Below are 27,693 nucleotides of genomic sequence, written 5' to 3'. Positions count from 1 at the left end.
CATAGCACCACAGACTGATGCTGGCACTAAGACCGCACTGAATGAGCTGTATTCCGCCATAAGCAAACAGGAAAACACTCACCCAGAGGCGGTGCTCCTAGTAGCCGGGGACTTTAATGCAGAGAAACTTAAATCCGTCTTATTAAATTTCTATCAGCATGTTAAATGTGCAACCAGAGGGGGGGGGGGGGGGGGACACCTTTACTCCACACACAGAGACGCATATAAAGATCTCCCTCGCTCTCCATTTGACAAATCTGATCATAATTCTTTCCTTCTGATTCCTGCTTACAAGCTAAAATTAAAGCAGGAAGCACCAGTGACTCGATCAATAAAAAAAGTGGTCAGATGAAGCAGATGCTAAGCTACAGGACTGTTTTGCTAGCACAGACCGGAATATGTTCCAGGATTCCGCCAATGGCATTAAGAAGTACACCTAATCAGTCATTGGCTTCATCAATAAGTGTATCGATGACGTCGTCCCCACAGTGACCGTACCTACATTTTTTTATTTAACCTTTATTTAACTAGGCAAGTAGTTAAGAACAAATTCTTACTCACAATGACGGCCAAACCCAGCCGATGCTGGGCCAATTGTGCGCCGCCTTATGGGACTCCCAATCACGGCCGGATGTAATGCAGCCTGGATTCGAACCAGGGACTGCAGTGATGCCTCTTGCACTGAGATGCAGTACCTTAGACAGCTGCGCCACTCGTACATACCCCAACCAGAAGCCATGGATTACAGGCAACATCCGCACTGCGCTAAATGTTAGAGCATCCGCTTTCAAGGAACGGGACTCTAACACGGAAGCTTATAAGAAATCCCGCTATGCCCTCTGACAAACCATCAAACAGGCAAAGCGTCAATACAGGACTAAGATCGAATCGTACTACACCGGCTCTGACGCTCATCGGATGTGGCAGGGCTTGCAAACCATTACAGACTACACAAAGGGAAGCACAGCCGAGAGCTGCCCAGTGACACGAGCCTACCAGACGAGAAACTGCTTCTATGCCTGCTTCGAGGCAAATAACACTGAAACATGCATGAGAGCACCAGCTGTTCCGGAAGACTGTGTGATCACGCTCTCCGCAGCTGATGTGAGTAGGACCTTTAAACAGGTCAACATTCACAAGACCGCAGGGCCAGATGGATTATGAGGACGTGTACTGCGAGCATGCGCTGACCAACTGGCAAGTGTCTTCGCTGACATTTTCAACTTCTCCTTGTCTGAGTCTGTAATATCAACATGTTTCAAGCAGACCAGCATAGTCCCTAGCCCAAGAACACCAAAGTAACCTGCCTAAATGACTCCCGACCCATAGCACACACATCTGTAGCAATGAAGTGCTTTAAAAGGCTGGTAATGACTCACAACACCATTATTCCAGAAACCCTAGACCCACTCAATTTGCATACTGCCCTAACAGATCCACAGATGATGCGATCTCTATTGCACTCCACACTGCCCTTTCCCACCTGGACAAAAGGAACAACTATGTGAGAATGCTATTCATTGACTACAGCTCAGCGTTCAACACCATAGTGCCCTCAAAGCTCATCAATAAGCTAAGGACCCTGGGACCAAACACCTCCCTCTGCAACTGGATCCAGGTAGTAAGGGTAGGTAACACAGGGTCCCCTCAGATGTGTGTGCTCAGTCCCCTCCTGTACTCCCTGTTCACTCATGACTGCACGGCCAACACCATCATTAAGTTTGCTGATGACACAACAGTGGTAGGCCTGATCACCGACAACAACGAGACAGCCTATAGGGAGGAGGTCCGAGACCTGGCCGTGTGGTGCCAGGACAACAACCTCTCCCTCAACGTGATCAAGACAAAGGAGATGATTGTGGACTATAGGAAAAATAGAACCGAGCACGCCCACATTCTCATTGACGAGGCTGTGGTGCAGAAGTTTGAGAGCTTCAATTTCCTTGGTGTCCACATCACCAACAAACTAACATGGTTCAAGCATACCAAGACAGTTGTGAAGAGGGCACGACAAAACCTATCCCCCCTCTGGAGACTGAAAAGATTTGTCATGGGTCCTCATATCCTCAAAAGGTTCTACAGCTGCACCATCGAGAGGATCCTGACTGGTTGCGTCACTGCCTGGTATGGCAAATGCTCGGCCTCCAACTGCAAGGCTCTACATAGGGTAGTGCGTACGGCCCAGTACATCACTGGGGCCAAGCTTCTTGCCATCCAGGACCTCCTACACCAGGCGGTTTCAGAGGAAGGCCCTAAAAAATGTCAGACTCCAGCCACCCTAGTCAAAGAGTGTTCTTTCTGCTACCCCACGGCAAGCGGCACCAGAGCTCCAAGTCTAGGTCCAAGAAGCTTCTAAACAGCTTCTACTCTCAAGCCATAATTCTCCTGAACATCTAATCAAATGGCTACCCAGACTATTTTCATTGCCCCCCCCCCCCCCCCCCTTTACACCACTGCTGCTTTCTGTTGTTATCATCTATGTATAGTCACGTTAATAACTCTACCTACATGCACATATTACCTCAACTAACCGGTGCCCCCACACATTGACTCTGTACCGGTACCCCCTTGTGTATAGTTTCGCTATTGTTATTTTACTGCTGCTCTTTAATTCCTTGTTACTTTTATTTCTGATTCTTACTCACATTTTTTTTTGTAAGGTCTACACCGGTTGTATTCGGCACATGTGACAAATACAATTTGATTCGAAATTGATATACACACACACACATACTTCAGTTGAAGGCATTCAGTTGTACAACTGACTAGGTATCCCCATTTCCTTCCTACATACCTACTGAGTGCACAAAACATTAGGAACACCTGCTCATTCCATGACAGACTGACCAGGGGAATCCAGGTGAAAGCTATGATCCCTTATTGATGTCAATCCACTTCAAATCAGTTTAGATGAAGGGGAAGAGACAGGTTAAAGAAGGATGTTTAAGCCTTGAGACATGGATTGTGTGTGTTCCATTAAGAGGGTGAATGGGCAAGACAAAAGATTTAAGTGGCATTGAACGGGGTATGGTAGTATGTGCCCAGCGCACTGGTTTGAGTGTCAAGAACTGCAACGCTACTGGGTTTTTCACACTCAACAGTTTCCCGTGTGTATCAAGAATGGTCCACCACCCAAAGGACATCCAGCCAACTTGACAACTGTGGGAAGCATTGGAGTAAACACGGGCCAGCATCCCTGTGGAACGCTTTCAACACCTTGTAGAATCCATGCCCCGACGAATTGAGGCTGTTCTGAGGGCAAAAGGGGGTGCAAGTCAACATTAAATAGTTGTTCCTAACGTTTTGGCCACTCAGTGTGTGTGTGCGTGTGTGTACACTGACCAAAAATATAAATGAGACCTGTAAAGTGTTGGTCACATGTTTCATGAGCTGAAATAAAAAGATCCAAGAAATATTTCATACGCACTCAAATTTGTTTACATCCCTGTTAGTGAGCATTTCTCCTTTGCCAAGATAATCCATCCACCTGACAGGTGTAGCATTAGAATAAGCTGATTAAACAGCATGATCATTATACAGGTGTACCTTGTGATGGGGACAATAAAAGGCCACTAAAATGTGCAGTTGTGTCACACAACACAATGCCACAGATGTCTCAAGTTGAGGGAGCGTGCAATTGGCATGCTGACTGCAGGAATGTCTACCAGAGCTGTTGCCAGAGAATTGAATGTTCATTTCTCTACCATTAGCCACTGCCAACATCGTTTTAGGTCATTTGGAGGTACTTGCAACCGGCCTCACAACCGCAGACCACATGTAACCACGCCAGCCCAGGAGCTCCACATCCGGCTTCTTCACCTGCGGGATCGTCTGAGACCAGCCACCCGGACAGCTGATGAAACGGAATAGTATTTCTGTGTAATAAAGCCCGTTTGTGGGGAAAAACCCATTCTGATTGGCCTGGCCTGGGTCCCAAGTGGATGGGCCTATACCCTCCCAGGCCCACCTATGGCTGCATCCCTGCCCAGTCATGTAAAATCCATAGATTAGGGCCTTATGAATTATTTTAAATTGACTGATTTCCTCATTTTTCAACACAGTAAAATCAATGAAATTGTTGCATTTATATTTTTGTTCAGTATAAGTGTATTTTTTCCTCCCTAAGGTCGATTAATATCCCTAGCAACAGAATAAACAAATATTGAATGACGTCATCTATGGTAGAGAAGAGAATACCCTCTTTCTAATATTGAGCAAATTGTCCTCACTGGAGCCAAATATTACTCACTAGAGCTTTGAAAAAGCACCCGATAATAGGTTACCAGTGCAGCAAGTGCCACTGGCTGTCGGTAGGCTTTCTTAGCTTGGACATTAAGTATGGCTAACCTTTGTTTAACCAGCTAAACAGTTGCTCTTAGCGAACATGTGCTTAGTTACCTTTCTAGCTAATAGGCTGTTAAGAGTTCACACTTCCTCTTCCAATCATAATGCTGGAAAGTCTAAATAATAACTACTTACCAAATCTCATTTAAAAAATGTTGATGACTTCTCCTTGCCATTATCATTCACCTGATAAGACAAATTACCTTTTTTTTTTTTTGCTAATGTATGATGGGGTCCCTGGGTCGCCGGTTTGCCTGAGAGGGGAAGGCAAGAAAAGGTTGAAGACCCCTGAACTAGACGATGCAGTCTGAATATAGGACCTGTTGGATGGAAGGTCATGGCCTTACCGATACAGTTCACTACTTTGGAAGCCAGAGAAAAGACGTTTGTTCGAAGAAAAAAATAACATTTATTGTCTAGTAATTTCTTTCGATTTATATTAGCTAGCATTAAGACCATTTAGTGTTTTTTCCTGGTTAGATTATTTTCCATGTAAAAGACATAGCAAACATTTCTGTTATTTCTAAAGCATTTACTGTAAGAAAAGAAATATATACACTTTTTTACAAACGCTCAACCGATAAAAATACAAAGAGAATAAAACTGAACTAATCACACGATAGCAGACATGTAGGATGGGACACGGTACTAGGGTGAAGAGTCAGTGTGGGGGCTCATGTCTGGCAGAAAAGCAGGCTAGGGTCAGAGGTTAGGGGTCACAAAGGGTAGAGGTCACCAGGCCATTCACATTCTTCGTCTGTCAAAATAAAAACGACAATGCTGTTAATTCGGCATATCTGAGGTTTCGGTCCGCATTTCCATCAGTCATTGTTCTGGGGGCTCTGCCCATGGTAATGAATATAGAATGTCCTGTAGGATATCCTGACCCAGAGTCAGCTGTACGACAGTAGAAAGGTCACGTATATAGAATGTTCTTTAGGATTCCCTGACCAAGGGTCAGATGTAGGACAGTAAAAAGCCACTTTGGTTTGTCAGTGGCCGATCCGCTCACTAGTGCAGTCTAGTAGATGACTTCATAGACAGTGGCCTTCTTATCTCCAGAACCTGTAACTATGTACTTATCATCCACTGAGATGTCACAGCTTAGCACCGACGAAGACTCCTTCGACTACAGAAGCGGAGAGAGAGGTAGAAGGGGGGGGGGGGGTATAGAGCGAAAGATTAGTGAAAGCTTAACACCCAGCCTTGACACAAGATCAAAAAAACATTGGTAGGTAGGCCGATCGGAGAGAACAGACAGGTGTGTGTGTACCTGGAATATACTGGCTCCGTACGGTGTCCTCCACGCGTTCAGCAGGTTATCCTTCCCTGTGCTCACAAACCATTTACCTGGTGGTGGTAGAAAGAGAGAGAGAGAAAGAGAGAAAGAAAGAGAAAAAGCTTTAGGAATCACATAAAGCTATGACAGCTAATACTGTAGGGGCCAATACCAGAGTAGAGGGCTTATAATCACATCAAGTCAGGATTAGAGCTACTGTATATGAGGACGCATGGAAACAGAATGTAAGGCTATGGCACGGTCAGATATCACCAGAGGTCAGATATCAGGTCAGAATGTGGAGAAGAAAAGTTAAACAGAATAAAACAGGAAGTTTAATACATCAGTTCAAAATGGAAAACAAAACCACAGTTCGAAAGCGGAAATTTAACCCGGCAGGTGGCCTAGTGGTTAGAGCGTTGGACTAGTAACGGAAAGGTTCGAATCCCTGAGCTGACAAGGTAAAAATCTGTCGTTCTGCCCCTGAACAAGGCAGTTAACCAACTGTTCCTAGGCCGTCAGTGTAAATAAGAATTTGCTCTTAACTGACTTGCCTAGTTATATATATATATATATAAAAAAAAATATTTAAAAAAACAGGATACAGGGAGACAAAACACAGCTAACAAGAAGTCATACAGTCATACACAGACCTCGAGGACGTCAGTCATACACAGACCTCGAGGACGTCAGTCATACACAGACCTCGAGGACGTCAGTCATACACAGACCTCGAGGACGTCAGTCATACACAGACCTCGAGGACGTCAGTCATACACAGACCTCGAGGACGTCAGTTATACAGACCTCGAGGACGTCAGTCATACAGACCTCGAGGACGTCAGTCATACAGAGATCTGGTCTTACCACATGAGGCAAACTGGAGGGAGAGCACACAGCTCTCGTGAAGGTGCAGCTGGTACTTGTCTGGCTTGGTGACATGGAGCACCTCTACATTACTGCTCTCCATCCCCACCGCCAGCCACTCTCCCGTCGGACAGTAGCCCAGAGAGAAGATCTGGAGAGAGGGAAGGGCAGAGTGTGTGTCACTGATGAAGTGGTAAAACAACAACAACTAGGTGGGTAAATACTGATTGCCGTTTGCGGTATTAAAAGTAAAGTATCGCTCCAGGCCTTGTTGTTTCAATAGCATCTCTGCTAGCACACAGCTGTGGCTAATGTCCTGTATATAATGTGTGAATTAACAGAGGACTGCCCCAGCTGCCACAACAAGAAGCCCAGTCTTTTCCCCTTTACAATTCACTCCTTAGGTATCAAGCTAATATCATCCTGCTCCGCGCCAAACCTGTTAATACACTATATTGTGCTGGGCATTGTAACCTGTGATAGGTGATCAGTCCTGCATTATTCTGGATTCTCCTGTTACACAAGGAGGTCCTTAAGAATACACCGTTGCAAGGTGACAATGAGCTGCAACCAAAGTGCATGAGATCCTTCATCACCAGTGATGTGAGATGCCTGTGTGTGCAGCGTGTGCGTCAACCTGCGGTTTCAAGCCGTGCTGCATGAGTTGTGTTTCTCAGGTGTGTGTGTGTGTGTGTCTGTGTGTACCTGTGAGGTGAAGTCGTGCTGCTGCAGCTGGCGTCCCTCCCTTAGGTCCCAGGATCGGACTGTGTTGTCCAGCCCCCCTGTCCACAGCTTGGTCCCATCATTGGAGATGTCAATACAGCTGGCTCCGTCTGTGTGGCCCTGGAACTGCCTGTGTTGGACAACACACGTTATCAAATATTATAAACTGGGTGGGTCGAGCGCTGAATGCTGATTGGCTGACAGTCATGGTATATCAGATCGTATACCACAGGTATGACAAAACATTTAGTTTTACTGCTCTAACGACGTTGGTAACCAGTTTATAATAGCAATAAGGCTCCTCGGGGGTTTGTGATATATGGACAATATACCACAGCTAACCTGCTGACCAGACCGGACACGTCGCGTGCGCGAGTGTTGCAAAATAAATGTAGAAATCCATGTTTTTCAATTATTGCACCCACACTGCTAGCACGTGCCAAGGAGCATCTGCATTGCCAAGGGCTAAAATAGAAGTCATTCCTATATCTGACGCAGATTGCGCTGCAAGTCCTGCCTCTCCCATCTTCTCATTGGTTTATAGAAGCAGGTACCCACATGCCATCTCCTCATTGGTTATACCACGTGGGTGATTGAAAGAGGAACTGTTTCTCCGGTCGTCGTGGTAATACAATGAAAGTTTAGATGCGATCAGCATATAAGTTCGAATATGAAAAAACCTGGAAGGAAGAGAGATGACTAGAAACGATTCGGTTGACCGTTTTATGTGTGGATTAATTGTTGGAGTATAGGACCTTGTGCAGTTCAGGTAAAATAACAACTCAATGTTTACATCCCAGGACAAATTAGCTAGCAACAGCAAGCTAGCTAAATAGAACAAATTAGCTAGCATGTGCAAGCTAGCTAGCTAAATTGCCATACATTTAATGCTTTTCGACCTATCCCCAAATTAATGTAATTGGTTCAGAGTTTGTTTTGATATTTTACCCTGCGTGTCGTGATCACGTTTGGTGTGGGGGGACAAAATACATTTATGCACGATGGCGCACGCGCTCGGCCGGTTTGGGTTCCGTGTAAGGGCTGTGTCCGGGCGTTGCGTCGTGCTTAAGAACAGCCCTTAGCCATGATATATTGGCCATATACCACATCTTCCCGGGCCTTATTGCTTAACTGTACATGGTCCTGTGTGGCCCAGTTGGTAGAACATAGCGCTTGCAACACCAAGGTTTGTGGGTTCAATTCCCGTTGGGCCCACCCCCAGAGACTGAATCTCTTTAGATGAAAACGTCTGCATAAAGAATATATATTATATCAATTCAGAACATGCTCAAATACACACACATGATATACGACCAGCTCAAGCACACATGTAACTACACTGTACACTCAGAAGTAACACATGAACATATACAAGTAACTGCCAAAATAAAGGACACGCCAGGGCAATGTCTGGAATGGGACACGCCAGGGCAATGTCTGGAATGGGACACGCCAGGGCAATGTCTGGAATGCCAGGGCAATGTCTGGAATGGGACACGCCAGTGTAATGTCTGGAATGGGACACGCCAGTGTAATGTCTGGAATGGGACACGCCAGTGTAATGTCTGGAATGGGACACGCCAGTGTAATGTCTGGAATGGGACACGCCAGTGTAATGTCTGGAATGGGACACGCCAGTGTAATGTCTGGAATGGGACACGCCAGTGTAATGTCTGGAATGGGACACGCCAGTGTAATGTCTGGAATGGGACACGCCAGTGTAATGTCTGGAATGGGACACGCCAGTGTAATGTCTGGAATGGGACACGCCAGTGTAATGTCTGGAATGGGACACGCCAGTGTAATGTCTGGAATGGGACACGCCAGTGTAATGTCTGGAATGGGACACGCCAGTGTAATGTCTGGAATGGGACACGCCAGGGTAATGTCTGGAATGCCAGGGTAATGTCTGGAATGCCATGGTAATGTCTGGAATGCCATGGTAATGTCTGGAATGCCAAGGTAATGTCTGGAATGCCAAGGTAATGTCTGGAATGCCAAGGTAATGTCTGTAATGCCAAGGTAATGTCTGGAATGGGACACGCTAGGGTAATGTATAGAAAAGGAAACACTACGGTAATGTACACTACCGTTCAAAAGTATAGAATATCTACATAGGCGTACAGAGGCCCATTATCAGCAACCATCACTCCTGTGTTCCAATGGCACGTTGTGTTAGCTAATCCAAGTTTATCATTTTAAAAGGCTAATTTATCATTAGAAAATCCTTTTGCAATTATGTTAGCACAGCTGAAAACGTTTGTGGTGATTAAAGAAGCAGTAAAACTGGCCTTCTTTAGACTAGTTGAGTATCTGGAGCGTCAGCACTTATGGGTTCGATTACAGACTCAAAATGGCCAGAAAAAAAGCACTTTCTTCTGAAACTCGTCAGTCTATTCTTGTTCTGAGAAATGAAGGCTATTCCATGCGAGAAATTGCCAAGAAACTGAAGATCTCGTACAACGCTGTGTACTACTCCCTTCACAGAACAGTGCAAACTGGCTCTAACCAGAATAGAAAGAGGAGTGGGGGGGCCCCGGTGCACAACTGAGCAAGAGGGCAAGTACATTAGAGTGTCTAGTTAGAGAAACAGATGCCTCACAAGTCCTCAATTGGCAGCTTCATTAAATAGTACCCACAAATCACCAGTTTCAACGTCAACAGTGAAGAGGAGTCTCCGGGATGCTGGCCTTCTAGGCAGAGTTGCAAAGAAAAAGCCATATCTCAGACTGGCCAATATAAATAAAATATTAAGATGGGCAAAAGAACACAGACACTGGACAGAGGAACTCTGCCTAGAAGGCCAGCATCCCGGAGTCGCTTCTTCACGGTTGACGTTGAGACTGGTGTAAACACTGACTAATTTACCTCAGATGTCAACGTAAGTTGGCAGGTAGCCTAGTGGTTAGAGCGTTGGATTAGTAACCGAAAGGTTGCAAGATTGAATCCCCAAGCTGACAAGGTAAAAATCTGTCGTTCTGCCCCTGAACAAGACAGTTAACCCACTGTTCTTAGGCCGTCATTGTAAATAAGAATTTGTTCTTAACTGACTTGCCTAGTTAAATAAAGGTAAACAAAATTATAATAAAAAAAAGACTGAATGACGAAACCTTCAAGAGAGGAATTCCAACATCTTGTTGCAGCCAAGGACCCATCACTAACAGAGCCGTTAAAAGGAAAGAGCAATGTTTTAGCTAAATTTGATCGAGTTGTCTTTGCCGAGCAATTACACATGTCCATATCCATGAGTTCAACTTACTGACTGTGGTTGTCATCCTCTGTGTGTGCAGGACAGGCTACTGTCTCATGAGCAGCAGCAGTTGCTACGGCTACTCACATGCAGAGCAGGGGACAGACAGACGAACAGCTAAGGGAGGAAGTTATTTCTGAATGTAAAAATTAGCATGGGATGGGACCGGAAAGTTCCGTGGTTATAGGACTATTACGGGATAAGGACAGTACAAGACTGAAATTTCACTCGTGTCAACCTCTACCGTGACACCCTATTAAGAGACTTTATGTTGGTGTTCCCTTTATTTTGGCAGTTACCTGTACAAACATTCATGTGTATTCACTCAAGGAAAGAAGTTGCCCTTAACCACATATCTAGGAACAGATCACCTTACCCCAATCTTACCTACCACAGTAGGGGGATAATACATTAGCTGACGCTGGACCTGTGGTTAGTAAAGGCTATTCAGTTCTACCTATTACCAACTGGCCATGTATTCTCCTCCCAGTGTTCCTTACCTAACCAGGGTCTGGTTGTGCAGGTCCCAGACGGCGATGTTCCCGTCGCTGCAGCAGGAAAAGCAAACCTTGGAGTCGGGGGAGATGGCCAGGGCGTAGCAGGCGGGGGCAGAGGAGGTCAGCTCCGCCTTGATGCGCGGGGTGGGCGTGGCCAGGTCCCAGATTGACAGCGTGCTGGCCTCGCCCCCCACGATGAGCGTCCGGCCGTCGGGAAGCAGCCGGCACGAGCGGATGTAGTTGTCTCGGTTCTGACACACACACACTTATATTTGGTCTCTAATACACAAACTATGAAATAAAGTGGTAGGTAGGTGTGTTTTTAAAGATCTCTCTTTAAATACGCACAACGCTACTCAATACATGCGTCAACTGCGTGATTTTGGATAAAAGCGTGTATATTTGTGTAGCACTCACCAGGCAGTCCAGTTGGGACACGGGACTCTTGTTGCCAGGGTGACTGATGTCCCAGACCTTGACGCAGCCCTTGCCGCCCGTGTAGACGTGGCGCGTGGGATTACTGATGGTGACGGCACACACCACCTCGCCGTGGCTCAGAGTGTTGATCTGGCGAGCATGGCGTGGGATGCCCGGGCCCACTAGGGCATCCGGAGGGAAGGGCACCGGCTGCATCTGTCCATCGGCGCTAACGTGGAAAGAGTAGGCCCTGAGAGGAGGACGAATTGGAGGAGGAAGAGGGAAGGTGGACTTGAGGCATGGAATACATTTGAGATACAGTGAGCACCAAACGTATTGGGACAGTGGTCACTGTCTCCGCACACACACACTCACGGTTTGCCTCCAGGGATGCCTGATAAGCTGGGGGGCATTCCAGGCACTCTCATGTGAGGATGAGGGTCAAAGCCCACCTGAGGGAGAACACAGAGAGGGATGAGTACACACTCAAAGATCCATGGGGGCGCACGCGAGCGCACACACACACGAGAAATGAGGTCAGTTGACAGCGTATTGGGTCCTACATAAACACAGACACTTACACGGAACCCAAACCGGCTGCACGCGTGTGCCATCGTGCGCTATCTTGCATAAATGTATTTTGTCCCCCCACAACAAACGCGATCACGACACGCAGGTTAAAATATCAAAACAAACTCTGAACCAATTACATTAATTTGGGGACAGGTCGAAAAGCATTAAACATGTATGGCAATTTAGCTAGTTGGCTTGCACTTGCTAGCTAATTTGTCCTATTTAGCTAGCTTGCTGTTGCTAGCTAATTTGTCCTGGGATATAAACATTGAGTTGTTATTTTACCTGAACTGCACAAGGTCCTATACTCCGACAATTAATCCACACATAAAACGGCCAACCGAATCGTTTCTAGTCATCTCTCCTCCTTCCAGGCTTTTTCATCTTTGAACTTATATGGTGATCGCATCTAAACTTTCATAGAATTACCACGACAACCGGCAAAACGTCTTTCAATCACCCACGTGGTATAACCAATGAGGAGATAGCATGTGGGTTCCTGCTTCTATAAACCAATGAGGAAATGGGAGAGGCAGGACTTGCAGCGTGATCTGCGTCAGAAATAGAAAGGAGTTCTATTTTAGCCCTTGGCGTCGCAGACGCTTCTTGGCGCACGCTAGCAGTGTGGGTGCAATAATTGAATAACATGGATTTCCAAATTTATTTTGCGACGCTCGCACACTCGCGTGTCCGGTCTGGTCAGCATGTTAGCCGTTTAGACATGCAATGAGCACATATTATGGACTCGGATGGAATGAATAAGCGAACACACAAGCACACACCCACCATAGGGGAGCGTCCGTATGCGGCCACGGCGGCAGCAGCCGCAGCACTCATCTGAGGGGACATGTTGTGGAGGCCGGCGTAGGCTGCGCCCGCCAGCTCCCCGTTCATGGTGGCATGGGGCAGCATTCCGAAAGGCCCAGGGTACGACCCAGGCACCGCCAGCGGGGTCCGCAGACCAGCAGCTGAGGGGTACACAAGAGCTGTTGTCAGATGGGTTAATGGAACTGTATTCAGTCATATTCATATGATGCCAAAACACATCACATTTTTGCACTGTACTGAAAGAGCTTTCTTGAAAACTTGACTGCTGAATTGCAGTTTTTGGGGATTGTATTAAAGGACTAATGAAATAAATACCAAAAGAGTTTGAGTGTAGAATCCCTAACAAAAACCAATGTATACAAGTAGGTGGCCTATAATATACATGCACCATTTTATTCATTTAGCAGACGTTCTTCTCCAGAGCGACAACTAGGGTTAAGTGCTTTGCTCAAGTGCACAGACTTGGGGATTCGAAACCAGTGACCTTACAGTTACTGGCACAACCCTCTTAATGCTAGGCTACCTGCCGCCTTGTAGGCTGTTAGGAAGGCTTGGAAATGGCACAAGGTCAATTCAAAAGGTGTGACTTTTTATCGTCTTACTAGGTGGGTGAGGTAGCTCCATGGAGGGGGGCTTGACTAGGCTTGGCCGGAGACTGGGAGTGGCGCTGGGTCCGGGGGTGGAGTCTCCTCTGGGAGTAGGTGTGCTCGACTTCAGCCCAGGCGTACCCGGCTTATCACGCTGCCATGGAAACAGAGGCATTCATTACCCAGATATCACACGACAGACAGAGAGACAGATAGCGAGAGAGAGACAGCGAGAGAGAGACAGAGCTGAGATATTCTGCTGAAGGTCAGTTGTGTGTTTGTGATCCAGAGTTTAAGTCTTGTTTAGACAGAACTGGGTTAGGTGTATTGAGGGCTTCAGCTACACCCACCATTCCCATCTCTTTGGACTTGAGGGAGGAGGAGCTTGCAGATGAGGCTGTGGAGGCAGGGCTACAGGAGGGGTCCTTCTTCAGGAGACGTGTCTTGTCCAGCCCGTTCTCCCTGGGGGATGGCAGGCGCGTACCATGTGGGGAGGCAGGGTCCTGGAGGGGGGTTCATTCACACACTGACTCACTCGGTGCACCACTTCCCCCCCCCCCATGTGTAATAATAGTCTGCGTCCTAAAGAGCACCGCATGTCCTATATAGTTCACTACTTTTGACCAGGGCCTATATGACATCCATCTATCCATCTATTTTTGAGCCATCTAGCGAGGCCTAACAGAACATTCAGACAGGCATGTACACGTCAGAAAGACACACACACACACGTTACCTCATTGGAGACATCCACCACCAGGTTGTCATCACTCTTTTCCCCATCACTATCCTGTGGGGACAAACAGAGTGTCAGTCACCGCACACACACACATTATTTTATCGTGTTACTTTTTACTTTAGTTTATTTGGTAAATATTTTCTCAACTCTTCTTGAACTGCACTGTTGGTTAAGGGCTTGTATGTAAGCATTTCACATGTTGTATTCGGCACATGTGACAATTTGATTTGACACGTATCACCCTCACAGCTGCTGCTTACATAATGACTGGAGTCCTTGTCCTCCACTTTTCTCTTCTTGGTGTCGTTGGCAAATTCTGGTCCGTTGCGCCGCTTGTCTGAGTTACGCAAACTGTCAGCAACCAGCAGGGTATTACTCTGCCAAAGACAGGAGGAGGAGGAAGGGGTGAGACATGACATTCTACAGGCCCTAGGTTTGCCCTAGGTACAGATCAGCTTCCCTTCATCCCAATGCTAACCTAACATTAGTGGGGAAATCAGCATCGACATCACGGTTCTCCAACCCTGTTCCCGGAGAGCGACCGTCCTGTAGGTTGTTTTTGTCTCTCTCCAGGAACCGGGTTGGAGTGAAAATCAACAGGATGGTCTCTCTCCAGGAACCGGGTTGGAGTGAAAATCAACAGGAGGGTCTCTCTCCAGGAACCGGGTTGGAGTGAAAACCAACAGGAGGGTCTCTCTCCAGGAACCGGGTTGGAGTGAAAACCAACAGGAGGGTCTCTCTCCAGGGACCGGGTTGGAGTGAAAACCAACAGGAGGGTCTCTCTCCAGGGACCGGGTTGGAGTGAAAACCAACAGGAGGGTCTCTCTCCAGGAACCGGGTTGGAGTGAAAACCAACAGGAGGGTCTCTCTCCAGGAACCGGGTTGGAGTGAAAACCAACAGGAGGGTCTCTCTCCAGGAACCGGGTTGGAGTGAAAACCAACAGGATGGTCTCTCTCCAGGAACCAGGTTGGAGTGAAAACCAACAGGATGGTCTCTCTCCAGGAACCAGGTTGGAGTGAAAACCAACAGGATGGTCTCTCTCCAGGAACCGGGTTGGAGTGAAAACCAACAGGATGGTGTCTCAGAGCCCTGCACTACAGCACCTTCACCCTCCAGGCCAGGGGCAGGTGTGGCTGTCTGTCAGTCTTCAGTCAAAACCCTCACGTCAAGGAGGTGGTGGTGGGCTGACACACGGCAGAGAAGACGCTGATTGGAGTAGTTCTGCCGCTTTATCAGTGCTCCCTCTCCTGGCCCTTTCCAGCTATTACTGCTGTAGCTAAAGGGCAGTGTGTGTGTGTGTGTGTGTGTGTGTGTGTGTGAGATTCACTTCCACAACCCCCCCCCCTCCTCCCCTGGCTAACAGATTCCATTGTGTGTGGATTAGCCCATCATGTTGGAGTCCATTTAGGCCTGACGCTGTCAATGAAATGTGCATCCAGGAGCCGCAGAACACACACACAGACACACACAGAGAGCCCCAATAGACAGGCAGGGCAAGGGGCCTCCTCCCCTCTTCCTCCCCCTCTTCACCCCCAGCCAAAGGTTCCTTCAAAGTCTCCCTCCCAGGGGAACATTATTTAAAGGCTTTAGAAAGCAGAGCGCTGACCCACAAAACACAAGCAATTTCCCCGCTGTCTCTCAGGTCATGACGCTCTAGCCCCCCCCCCCCCCCCCCGACCGGCAGCCGTATTAAACACAATGAGGCCCTTTAAGCGCAGGATCAGCAAAGTGGGGGGGGGGGGCAATCTGCTCACTGAGGTGTTTAATACACACAACAATGCCGGGCAGTGGAGGGCGAGAGCTCCTGTCATTGTGTGTATGTGTGTGTGTGTATGTGTATGTGTATGTGTGTGTGTGTGTGTGTGTACGTCTGTGTACGTGCGTGTATGAGGGCTCTGCTAATTCCCTCATTTGGAGAGAGCGCCAAACAGTCCAGGGCAGATCCAGGCCAATCCAGTAACGGCAGGCAGCCCAGCACCCCAGCCCCCTCCCACCCTGCCATGATGTTAACCTCAGAAAACACACACACACACTTAAAGGCCATGGATGCATTTCTAAATGAAGGCCAGTTTGACATGAGAATGAGAGAAAGGGAGGTGAATCAAAGCAAGGCTGGTGGGTGGCACAGAGCTGTGTCTGTGTGAGAGAAAGATAATGAGTGGGCTTAAGGAATGATTAGCAGGGGTTAACATCAAAAGTGCTAAGGGGGAAACTAGATGGCTTGTACTTTGTGGTGCAAAGTAGCATCAGGTCCCCTAGCAACCAGGGACTAGTTGACTCTCTCCTATCATATCATCTAGGAGGGGTATGATGCTTTATTTCAGGACTAGTTGACTCTCTCCTATCATATCATCTAGGAGGGGTATGATGCTTTATTTCAGGACTAGTTGACTCTCTCCTATCATATCATCTAGGAGGGGTATGATGCTTTATTTCAGGACTAGTTGACTCTCTCCTATCATATCATCTAGGAGGGGTATGATGCTTTATTTCAGGACTAGTTGACTCTCTCCTATCATATCATCTAGGAGGGGTATGATGCTTTATTTCAGGACTAGTTGACTCTCTCCTATCATATCATCTAGGAGGGGTATGATGCTTTATTTCAGGACTAGTTGACTCTCTCCTATCATATCATCTAGGAGGGGTATGATGCTTTATTTCAGGACTAGTTGACTCTCTCCTATCATATCATCTAGGAGGGGTATGATGCTCAGGACTGACTCTCTCCTATCATATCATCTAGGAGGGGTATGATGCTTTATTTCAGGACTAGTTGACTCTCTCCTATCATATCATCTAGGAGGGGTATGATGCTTTATTTCAGGACTAGTTGACTCTCTCCTATCATATCATCTAGGAGGGGTATGATGCTTTATTTCAGGACTAGTTGACTCTCTCCTATCATATCATCTAGGAGGGGTATGATGCTTTATTTCAGGACTAGTTGACTCTCTCCTATCATATCATCTAGGAGGGGTATGATGCTTTATTTCAGGACTAGTTGACTCTCTCCTATCATATCATCTAGGAGGGGTATGATGCTTTATTTCAGGACTAGTTGACTCTCTCCTATCATATCATCTAGGAGGGGTATGATGCTTTATTTCAGGACTAGTTGACTCTCTCCTATCATATCATCTAGGAGGGGTATGATGCTTTATTTCAGGACTAGTTGACTCTCTCCTATCATATCATCTAGGAGGGGTATGATGCTTTATTTCAGGACTAGTTGACTCTCTCCTATCATATCATCTAGGAGGGGTATGATGCTTTATTTCAGGACTAGTTGACTCTCTCCTATCATATCATCTAGGAGGGGTATGATGCTTTATTTCAGGACTAGTTGACTCTCTCCTATCATATCATCTAGGAGGGGTATGATGCTTTATTTCAGGACTAGTTGACTCTCTCCTATCATATCATCTAGGAGGGGTATGATGCTTTATTTCAGGACTAGTTGACTCTCTCCTATCATATCATCTAGGAGGGGTATGATGCTTTATTTCAGGACTAGTTGACTCTCTCCTATCATATCATCTAGGAGGGGTATGATGCTTTATTTCAGGACTAGTTGACTCTCTCCTATCATATCATCTAGGAGGGGTATGATGCTTTATTTCAGGACTAGTTGACTCTCTCCTATCATATCATCTAGGAGGGGTATGATGCTTTATTTCAGGACTAGTTGACTCTCTCCTATCATATCATCTAGGAGGGGTATGATGCTTTATTTCAGGACTAGTTGACTCTCTCCTATCATATCATCTAGGAGGGGTATGATGCTTTATTTCAGGACTAGTTGACTCTCTCCTATCATATCATCTAGGAGGGGTATGATGCTTTATTTCAGGACTAGTTGACTCTCTCGTATCATATCATCTAGGAGGGGTATGACGCTTCCTTTCAGGTATTTAACTAGCGCTTGCCAAGGCTGCAGCCATAGCTAACAGGAAGTACTTACTGTGCTTGGCTCTCTCTCTGTTCCCATAGCAACGATGACACACAGCATCAAGGTGTCGAGGACACCAGGGCGCACACGAGGGAGGCATGGAAAACACACAAAAAGAAACGGAGAGAAAAATAAAAGAATTAGAATCCAGAGCCGTGCACTTGTTGTTTTCAGTATATTTATTATTAACAAACCCAATGATAACACAGTCCAGTCCGTTCTCCTCCCTCTGTCTGGCTATGTGGGCGAGCCAGACAGACTCCTCCTCAGATGCAGGCCCAGCAACAAGGCCGGGTGGGTCTCACCTCTCAGGTGCTCGGCCTCCACTGGGTGTTTCCTGTCCTCTTTGCTGGCCAGGTGGGGTGGCGGCACCCCCAGGGCACTGGACAGGGCGAGCAGACTGGCCCCTCCCCCCAAATGGGCCGGGTGGAGCCCCGCGGGGTGGGGGGTGAGCGGGACATGGGAGCTGTGCGCGTGGGACAGGTGCTGCTGCTACAGGAGAGAGGCAATCAATTACTAATTTATAATCAATCAATATTCCCCAATCCACTTGAAAGTGTGTCAATCAATAGAACAAGCCATTAACACACTGATGGAGCAGAGTGATCAATGTGAAAACCTAGAGGAATTCATGACCCTTCAGTGTTTCATCCAGAGCAGCTTTCTACGATGTGGCCTTCTTACAAATAATGGCAGAGCCATAATCCTCTCCCTTCAACACACACTCTATATTTCTAAACACACACACACACACACACACACACACACACACACACACACACACACACACACACACACACACACACACACACACACACACACACACACACACACACACACACACACACACACACACACACACACACACACACACACACAGAGAGAGAGAGAGAACAATACTGACAGCTGGGATCACAGCCCAGAGCTTGAAGAGGAAGGGAGGAGGGGGTTGGAGAGCCCCAGCTGCTGCCTGCGGGCCAGGGAGGGAGGGAAGGTGGGGAGGAGAGTAGGGCTCTGGTGGATTGGGGGCGTTTAGCTGTCAGGTCTCGGTCTCTTTCACACCAAATCAGGCGCTCGTCTGAGCGTGAAATGCCTTTGTGTTCCAAAACATCATTATTGCGTCTTCAGACAGTAGCCGCAGGAATCAAACCTCGGAGATTTGCCGCGGGGGGAGGGGGAGGGTCTCAGCAGGAGAGTGGGGGAGGGGCGGTGGTGAAGGTCAACCCTCCTCTTTATCTCTAATTGACTAAGCCACCCCCCCCCCCTCCTCCTCCTCCTCAGAACCACAGGAGAGAGACGCCACAGCACTCTAACCCCATACCTACTCTTTCACAGCGCTAATCCCTGGGCTTGCCCGCCAAACACACACATACCACCGAGCCCTTGTTCCATGTGCCAAAACAGCATGGCAAGGAGCGCTCGCTCACACACATGCGAACACACACACCTCCCCCCCACTGGTGAGAGTAAATGGAGGGGAAGTATTGGTGGAGGCGGGGGGAGCCTGTGTGTCAGGGGGTGTTAGGGTGAGCCGTGGAGGGAGGGGTGAGGGTGTCCATGCTTCATTACACTCATTTAACACACACAAACACAGTGACTGACAGCTTGGTGGGGGGGACCAGACTCTCAAACCCACTTTATACACACTGGAATCCTGCAATTAAGACTCAAATGGCAACCGCCACCCCTGCCACAGCCATCAAACCCACCTCCCCCACCACCTCAGCCTCCCCCTCTTCCAAAGCCTCACAGAACCGTTGAGAAAATCCAAACAGCCAACACACAGCAGCAGCTACGCATGTTATGGTTACCAAACACAGCAGCTACGCGTGTTGTTATGGTTACCAAACACAGCAGCAGCTACGCGTGTTGTTATGGTTACCAAACACAGCAGCAGCTACGCGTGTTGTTATGGTTACCAAACACAGCAGCAGCTACGCGTGTTGTTATGGTTACCAAACACAGCAGCAGCTACGCGTGTTGTTATGGTTACCAAACACAGCAGCAGCTACGCGTGTTGTTATGGTTACCAAACACAGCAGCTGCTACGCGTGTTGTTATGGTTACCGAACACAGCAGCAGCTACGCGTGTTGTTATGGTTACCAAACACAGCAGCTGCTACGCGTGTTGTTATGGTTACCGAACACAGCAGCAGCTACGCGTGTTGTTATGGTTACCAAACACAGCAGCAGCTACGCTGCTGGGCTCCCGAGTGGCGCAGCGTTCTAAGGCAAAGCATCTCAGTGCTAGAGGCGTCACTACAGACACCCTGGTTCAAATACAGGCTGTATCACAACCTGGATTCCGGGTCCCATAGGGCAGTCCCATAGGGCGGTGCACAATTGGCCCAGCGTCGTCCGGGTTTGGCCGTCATTGGAAATAAGAATTTGTTCTTAATTGACTTGCCTAGTTAAATAAAGGTTAAAGAAAATAAAAACTAAAAATATGCATGTTGTTATGGTTACCAAACACAGCAGCAGCATATCCCGGTAAAGAACTGTCACAGACATGTCGACATTTCACTAATAGCATGTCACACATACACACACTCTCACAGTACACACACAGGAAGTTGCAGTAGAGTGTATTTACAGTGGATGGTAGGCCGGGAAGTCCCCGTACCCCAATGATGGCGTTGAGTTCAGCCATGGTGACCTGCTTGGCTCTCTCTACCGCTTGGACCACCTGCTGCTGGTGCTGCATGGGCACACACAGCATTACACACCTAATATCCTGGGCCTACTACACAAAATGTACTGACAACATATATGCACACACACACACACACACACACTTACCTCCTGTGAGAGGAAGGGGATGACTTGTGCACAGATGGTGTTGAGCCTTTTGGCAATCTCTGTCTGTTGGACGGAGTAGAGAGAGGATGGATGGATCAGTATGGATAGTGCAGTGACCATCACAGCTTAGAAGATACATCCAGCAGTGCCTAGGGGCCGTCGGACATAAAAACATTCCCCCTTGTATTCACACAGCCATGTGCAGGTCAACTCCAGCTGGGGTTTATTCATCAGTGCACAGTGTAGCAAAACAGTTTTGAAATCGAGAGTTTCTTAATGGACTAATTCAGGTATGTCCCTCCCCATTGGTTCCTAGTGAATACAGCCCAGGTCAACTGCACCCGATATCCTATATATGATTAAATATCGTGATATTAGACATTGAAAATGTATTGTGAGGGTTAAGACAATTTGAACTCTACAAATACCAAAACTGTGCAGTTTTATCAGTTAGGCTATATTAATATGTTGAAAATAAAAATCTAAATGAATGAACTAAGTCTTATTTTGTAGTCATACTAAGATTATTTAAAGCTGCAATATGTAACTTTTGGGCGACCCAACCAAATATATAGATATATACATATATATATAGAAATATATAGAAATGTGAGTTTTGATCTGTCATTCTCATTGAAAGCAAGTCTAAGAAGCAGTAGATCTGTTCTATGTGCGTTATTTCTATGCTCCCTGTTCTTAAGTTTTGTTTTTGTGTCTTTTACTTCCGGTTTTGTACAGCAGCTTCAAACAGCTGAAAATACTATATTTTTGGTTATGGAAAACTTCTCTCACAGCGGTTTAGATGGTACAATGATTCTCTACACTATACTTGCTTGTTTTGTCACAAACTGATGTTTTAGCAACCAGGAAATGGTGGAGAGATCATAGTAATGAGAATGTGACTATTATATCGGAAATAAAAACTAACATTTGAATTATCTAGTCATTAACATTGCAAAACGATTATATCGGATATTAGGAGTAGCATATCGTAGAAGAGGTCTGACCAAATATCGGTAAACCCTAGTGTGCATGTGATGCTGGAGATGTGCTGAAGGATAGCCAGACATGTCTAACTGCTTTCAGGACCAACTGCCGCCATCTGTCAAGATATAGGATCAATGCTGTATTGGTCCAGATCTTTATCGTAATGAGACCAACCAAGTTAAATAAAGGATAAATAAAATTTAAAAAGTAAATATTGGTATGAGTGACTCCATAAACAATTCACTGGAGAGAGGGCTAGTTAACAGCTTGCTGCCTGCCACAGTTCTCAGAAAACACACGCACCATACACACACACAGCAATGAATCATACCAAGGCTCCTGCCTTGCTATCATGTCAGCCTTAGATTAAGTTTCACCCTCTGCCTCGCTACTATTCCCATCGGTGCTTTAAGATAATCTCATCACTCCTAATTTAATTTCGTCCCACTCATATCCATGGTTGGGCATCCGGCCCCCGGAGGTGACTGCGATTGGCTGGATACCCTATACCCCCACTGAGGCTGCAAATCAGATGATGCAGCTCAAATTACATATCGTCCAATCAAATTGATCTGAGGCGGGTCAGGGTACAGGGGGAATTAGAGGACCCTTCGAACGCAGTAATAGGACATTACACACACACACAAACACGCACACACACTCGCAGACAGACAGACACACACAAACACCACACACACACATCCCATTTTCTTTTGAAAAGCGAGTGAGAAATGGAGTCAGGGCCCATGGGCCGTATGTATTGAGCTTCTCAGAGCAGGAGTGCTGACCTAGATCAGACGCTTGATACATACAGATCTCTGTGATATCAGATGCTGGCTACATTATCAGAAGAGATCCTCCAGCCAATCTTCTAGCAGCCTTTGTGACACGCCCTAGAAAGAGGCAGCCTCACCGGTTTCCCGTTAGCACACCTGCTTCTGTCTGCTGCCTAGCTCCTAGAACCACAGCAGCTGGCCTAGAATACACCTGCCTAGCTCCTAGAACCACAGCAGCTGGCCTAGAATACACCTGCCTAGCTCCTAGAACCACAGCAGCTGGCCTAGAATACACCTGCCTAGCTCCTAGAACCACAGCAGCTGGCCTAGAATACACCTGCCTAGCTCCTAGAACCACAGCAGCTGGCCAAGAATACACCTGCCTAGCTCCTAGAACCACAGCAGCTGGCCTAGAATACACCTGCCTAGCTCCTAGAACCACAGCAGCTGGCCTAGAATACACCTGCCTAGCTCCTAGAACCACAGCAGCTGGCCTAGAATACACCTGCCTAGCTCCTAGAATATACCTGTAAGCCAAGAAAAGACCTGCTTCTCCCCACTGTACTTTCCCAGAAGGGAAGCACCATCTCTGAGGGGTATTCTTAGCCGGCACATAGGTGCTGCAGGCCGGGAATAGGCTGAGTTCCAAGACACTTTGGGCACTAAACCCACAGGAGAGCATTAACAGGGATTCATTAAGGAACGGTTAAGGGAATCATTGCGCGACCCAGAGCCAGATGCCCAAGTGGGTCAGAGGAGCCAGAAAATCAATGGGCCAATAAAAGTCCCTCACCTCGCCCATCTCTTACCCGACCCAACCCCAGGAGACAGACAGCGTGGAGGTTTTCACACATGCCAGGGGCTTACAACGAAAGGAAGGCCTTTGGTCATGGAGCAGACTTCCGCTCTGATTCAGAACAATAACCAGTGTGTTCAACTATGGTAGTAGGTGACACGACGAACCGCACATGGAAATCATGGCAAGTTGTCGAGTCATCAGCTAGTATATCAGTGACGAGGGCCTACAGGCCATAGGTCTGAGGGCCTGCCAGGTAGCAGAGAGCCCTACATGGACAAGTTGAATTCCAGATCTACACTGAACCCCAAGGCACTTCTGGGTCTATACTACACCTGAGGGCTGGATAGACTAAACTTACGTCTAACCTATCAGAGGGCAAGATGGAGCTAGGCCTAATACCATACTGCTTCATTAAACCTGAATCAAAACGTTCAGGTCTACATAAAGTGGGTAGGTGTAGGGGTTAAGGATAGGTTTGGAATTCAGCCCCAATACCCTAATATGAGCAGCAGGAGAATGGGTCTGCACTCCCATCTCCTCCAACTTCATTCAATCAGGCAGCGGTGCAGACAGAGGGGAGGCAGGCCTGGGGCTGGTGTGGCCAGAGCAACTGGCTACAGTGTGGCAGGGGCAGGGATACAGCACTCACAATACCAACCTCTACTGAGACAATGAGCAGAAATTACATCTTCCCCACAATAGGAGGCATGCATTACTATCAGACACCGAGAGAGACAGACAGCGAGAGAGAGACAGCGAGAGAGACAGCGAGACAACGAGAGAGAGACAGCGAGACAACGAGAGAGAGACAGCGAGACAACGAGAGAGAGACAGCGAGACAACGAGAGAGAGACAGCGAGAGAGAGGGACAGCGAGAGAGAGGGACAGCGAGCGACACAGAGAGAGAGAGAGACCACACATAATCCTTCCTCAGCAAACCACCCAGGCTATTCCACCTCCAATTTCCTCTGTCCTGACCAATCGATTTCTGTGGTAATTACTGGTAAATGCTGTGAGCCAGAGTGCTCTGTTCCTGTGGGGCAAGCCTGTGTGTGTATTGAGGAAGAGTGCTCCTCTGCATTTTCTCGATAAAGGACTCTGTGATTGATTCCTATGCCCTCCCCAGCCCAGCCTCTTCAATGCAATAAAACAGGCTACTCCCCCAGACAGTACCAATCAATCAACAGAGTAATTCATCCTGCCTCTGAGCTCGTACCACCAGGTCTAACTTGAGAGAAACAGAGCACCATCCATCACTGATAAACCCTCTCTCACACACACACACACACACACACTTCCTGGCAGGCTAAAAGCCCATTCTCTGCGTGAACACACACACACACACTATAGGAAATAGTAAGAGCGAGTGTGAGCAAAGCTTACCTGTTTATGCATTTCAATGTTCAGCCCATAAGACATTTCATAGTACTGTGGATGACAGAGTTGTAATCATTAGGCTGACAGAGGAAAGGGAAGTAAACTATCTTAAAGAGAGGGCTAGTTAACAGCTTTACCTTTTCAAAGAGTATCGTAAGGCATCTCAGTCAGTCTCCCCACCCTAACACCACTTCTCTTTTCCTACTAGCACTGACCCAGCTGATAGCTACTTCATTGAGGGAAAATGTACTTGATATGACTGTGATATATGGTTGTCTCACCAAGCTATCTTATGATGAATGCACTAAATGTAAGTCACTTTGGATAACGGCATCTGCTAAACGACTAAAATGCAAAAAAGACAAAACAACCTCAGAATGTAGATATATATATATATATATATATATATAGAGCTAATGTAGTGGAAATCAATGTGTGTGCATAGGCCTGTTTGTGTGTGTAAGCAAAAAATAAACGTTGACAGTATGCTTGCAATGTGGCAATAGTATCAATCCAGACAGTGATAGTGCGTTAACATCTAGAATGTGTGTGCTGATTGGACTCACCATAACATAGTGCCTCTGCATCTCTGTCTTCTCACTGGCCAGCTTCTCACACTCCAGTTTCAAACTGCCGAGGACAGAGACACTATCAAAATAAAACAGGACGCCACATAGCCACCACCACCAATCCTGAACACATACCCAGAAGACATTCCAAATCTAGTTCAGATAAACATATCTAATATGGTCTGTAGGGCAGAGCGGCATGGTCTGGAAAACCTCTTGGAATCATGCAAGACCAATATTTGTTTACCTGCTGCATAGGCCATTAAGACATTCTAGGTCATATGGCTATGATAGCAGCAGTCTAGCCTACTGCCTACTACTGTTATCATGCAGGGCACTTCATCGCTCTCCTCTCCTCCTCCCCAGTCCCACACATGGGAAAATAAGAGGTGATTTATGAAAATCTGACCTCGACTCTACCCTCTGGCTTAAGCACATCAGCATGGCTTATACCTACCACAGTCTGAGCACAAAAAGTGTGACATACTGGCCTCGGAGTGTATATGGGTGGGTGGGTTGTGTGTGTGGGGGTGGGTGGGTTGTGTGTGTGGGGGTGGGGTGGGGTGTGTGTGTGGGGGTTGTGTGTGTGAACAGCCACTCACCTGTGGTACTGGGCTTGGAGGAACTGGAACTCCTCTTTGATGCGGTCCAGTGACTCTGGAATGGTGAATTTGAAAGGTTGGCCCGGGGCCTGGTGGGGCGTCTATCAAAATAAAATAAAAAGTCACATCACTCAATACCTGTCCGTTTGATTCTGCATCATAGATGTAGGCTAATTAACAGTGAATTACAAACAGCAATATAGCATCCAAGTGCGATGTGCGCTGCCAAGTGCGATGTGCGCCTAGCCCCAATTACTGAGAGTGCATCATGTTAAACTCATTACAGAACTGTTACAGGCTGACAGCCTCTAAGCCAAAGACAAACAAAGGGGCTTCGCCCGACATCCGGGACTGACCCACCATCGCCGGTATACAGAATGGTTCGACATGACAAATGAGTGCAGAGAACCTGCGGATGGGGGATGCGTTTCACTGGCCAACCTTACCGGGTGTCGACCCTGGGGGAACATCGTTCTACCTCCGCAGACGTCCTCTTCCTAAAAAACAGTCTGGTATCAAAATAGGGACCGGCGTGGGGATGCTCCACCTTACGATAAATGCATCCTAGGTCCTTCCGAGACTGGCCGTAAATTGACACAAAACGTCCGACCGTTTGTCCTCCTAGATCTCCAGTCAACTCCTCAACAGCGGTGCTCCGGCGACTGATGCGCGGAAGAATACTCTTTCTTTACTCCAGCATACGACCATGTATCAAACGTAAAAACAAGGGATACGGTCATCCAGAGGAGAAAAACAAGAGCGGTCTTCCTCTGTTGTAGGCTGTGTGATCCTGTCCACGCAGAAATATCCGAATAGCCGAAACTCCAGTTGTAGTCAACAGAGCCAAGACCACAACGCGCTCAGGGAAAAAAGCGTAGGTTACTAGAACAAATCCACATAAGTTAATTGTAATGAAGAGTTCCCACTTGACTTGCCGTGGTCGCTTGTGGTGAATGCTCAACATAAATTACTATTCGTTATCCGAATAATAGCCTGTACTCGATGAAACGTAAGATTGGAAAATACTCCAGTCTAAAGAAAGGTTTCGTACGGGGAAAATGTTGTTAGTTTTGATAATAACTCCCACTATCAACTCAACAATGTAGCGTCAAGCCTCGCTTTACCCCAATGGCAACTTTCTCACGCGGTTTCACACTCCCCCAGCTAACCAGAAAATGAACTGCCTCCGAAAATGTACACGGGCCAATAGGGATTGTCTTTCCACGTGGGATAATGACGCAATATGTAGAATCCACCAATAGATTTCCTCTGAATGCATTCAAGTCTGTCGATTATTTTGAGCTACACAGACACTAGCCAATCCGAGTGACGGATAGGTTTAGCGAGGAGTAAAGCACAAGGCGGCTAGTGTACTGGAGAGTGACAGATCTCAGCTGTCAGTCAAAGTAACGTGGCGACATCAGAGATCCTTAAAGGCGCACACACATGCACAAATAAACTATTATATTAAAGATATTTTGTATCACTGCCTTTTCCCCTGCTATAGTTATGTCTTAAAATAGTTCCAGGTTATCCTGTAGGTTCAGCATGGGAACCCATGGCCTCCTGTCCTGTCCTGTGCAAGGCTCCAAGAGTGCCGTGACCTGCCCTGACCTCTGGCTCATCTGGGTCCATAAGAGAGATGCACATGACCCAGCGTGACCTTTCCATCACATAGTCTGGTGGACGATGATGTGGAGATGCAGTGGGTTCACTATCAGCCTGAG

The 27,693-nt window shown here is 47.1% G+C and overlaps 1 protein-coding gene across 4 annotated transcripts; it reads right to left on the bottom strand.

The window, feature by feature from the left end:
- Positions 1-4,729: 4,729 nt before the first annotated feature.
- LOC139577207 (transducin-like enhancer protein 1) lies at positions 4,730-27,123 on the bottom strand. Of its 4 annotated transcripts, none has more exons than XM_071404141.1 (20): positions 26,413-27,122; positions 25,967-26,067; positions 25,362-25,425; positions 24,802-24,846; positions 20,857-20,919; positions 20,651-20,755; positions 18,363-18,549; positions 18,070-18,086; positions 14,365-14,481; positions 14,102-14,155; positions 13,716-13,868; positions 13,381-13,519; positions 12,737-12,936; positions 11,753-11,829; positions 11,378-11,627; positions 10,964-11,211; positions 7,196-7,343; positions 6,491-6,641; positions 5,618-5,694; positions 4,730-5,473 (listed from the first exon to the last, which is right to left on the bottom strand). In XM_071404141.1, exons 1-20 carry the CDS (start codon positions 26,434-26,436, stop codon positions 5,366-5,368), a joined length of 2,328 nt encoding a protein of 775 aa, XP_071260242.1. In that variant the 5' UTR covers positions 26,437-27,122; the 3' UTR covers positions 4,730-5,365. The 4 variants fall into 4 exon arrangements, with proteins under 4 accessions (XP_071260242.1, XP_071260243.1, XP_071260244.1 ...); XM_071404142.1 differs by having other exon boundaries at positions 12,737-12,918; XM_071404143.1 differs by lacking the exon at positions 20,651-20,755 and having other exon boundaries at positions 26,413-27,123.
- Positions 27,124-27,693: the final 570 nt, after the last annotated feature.

Source organism: Salvelinus alpinus, chromosome 5 (genome assembly GCF_045679555.1).
Source record: "Salvelinus alpinus chromosome 5, SLU_Salpinus.1, whole genome shotgun sequence".
Taxonomy (NCBI): domain Eukaryota; kingdom Metazoa; phylum Chordata; class Actinopteri; order Salmoniformes; family Salmonidae; genus Salvelinus; species Salvelinus alpinus.
Note: the sequence above shows the minus strand (reverse complement) of the source record. Positions and strands in the feature narration are given on the sequence as shown.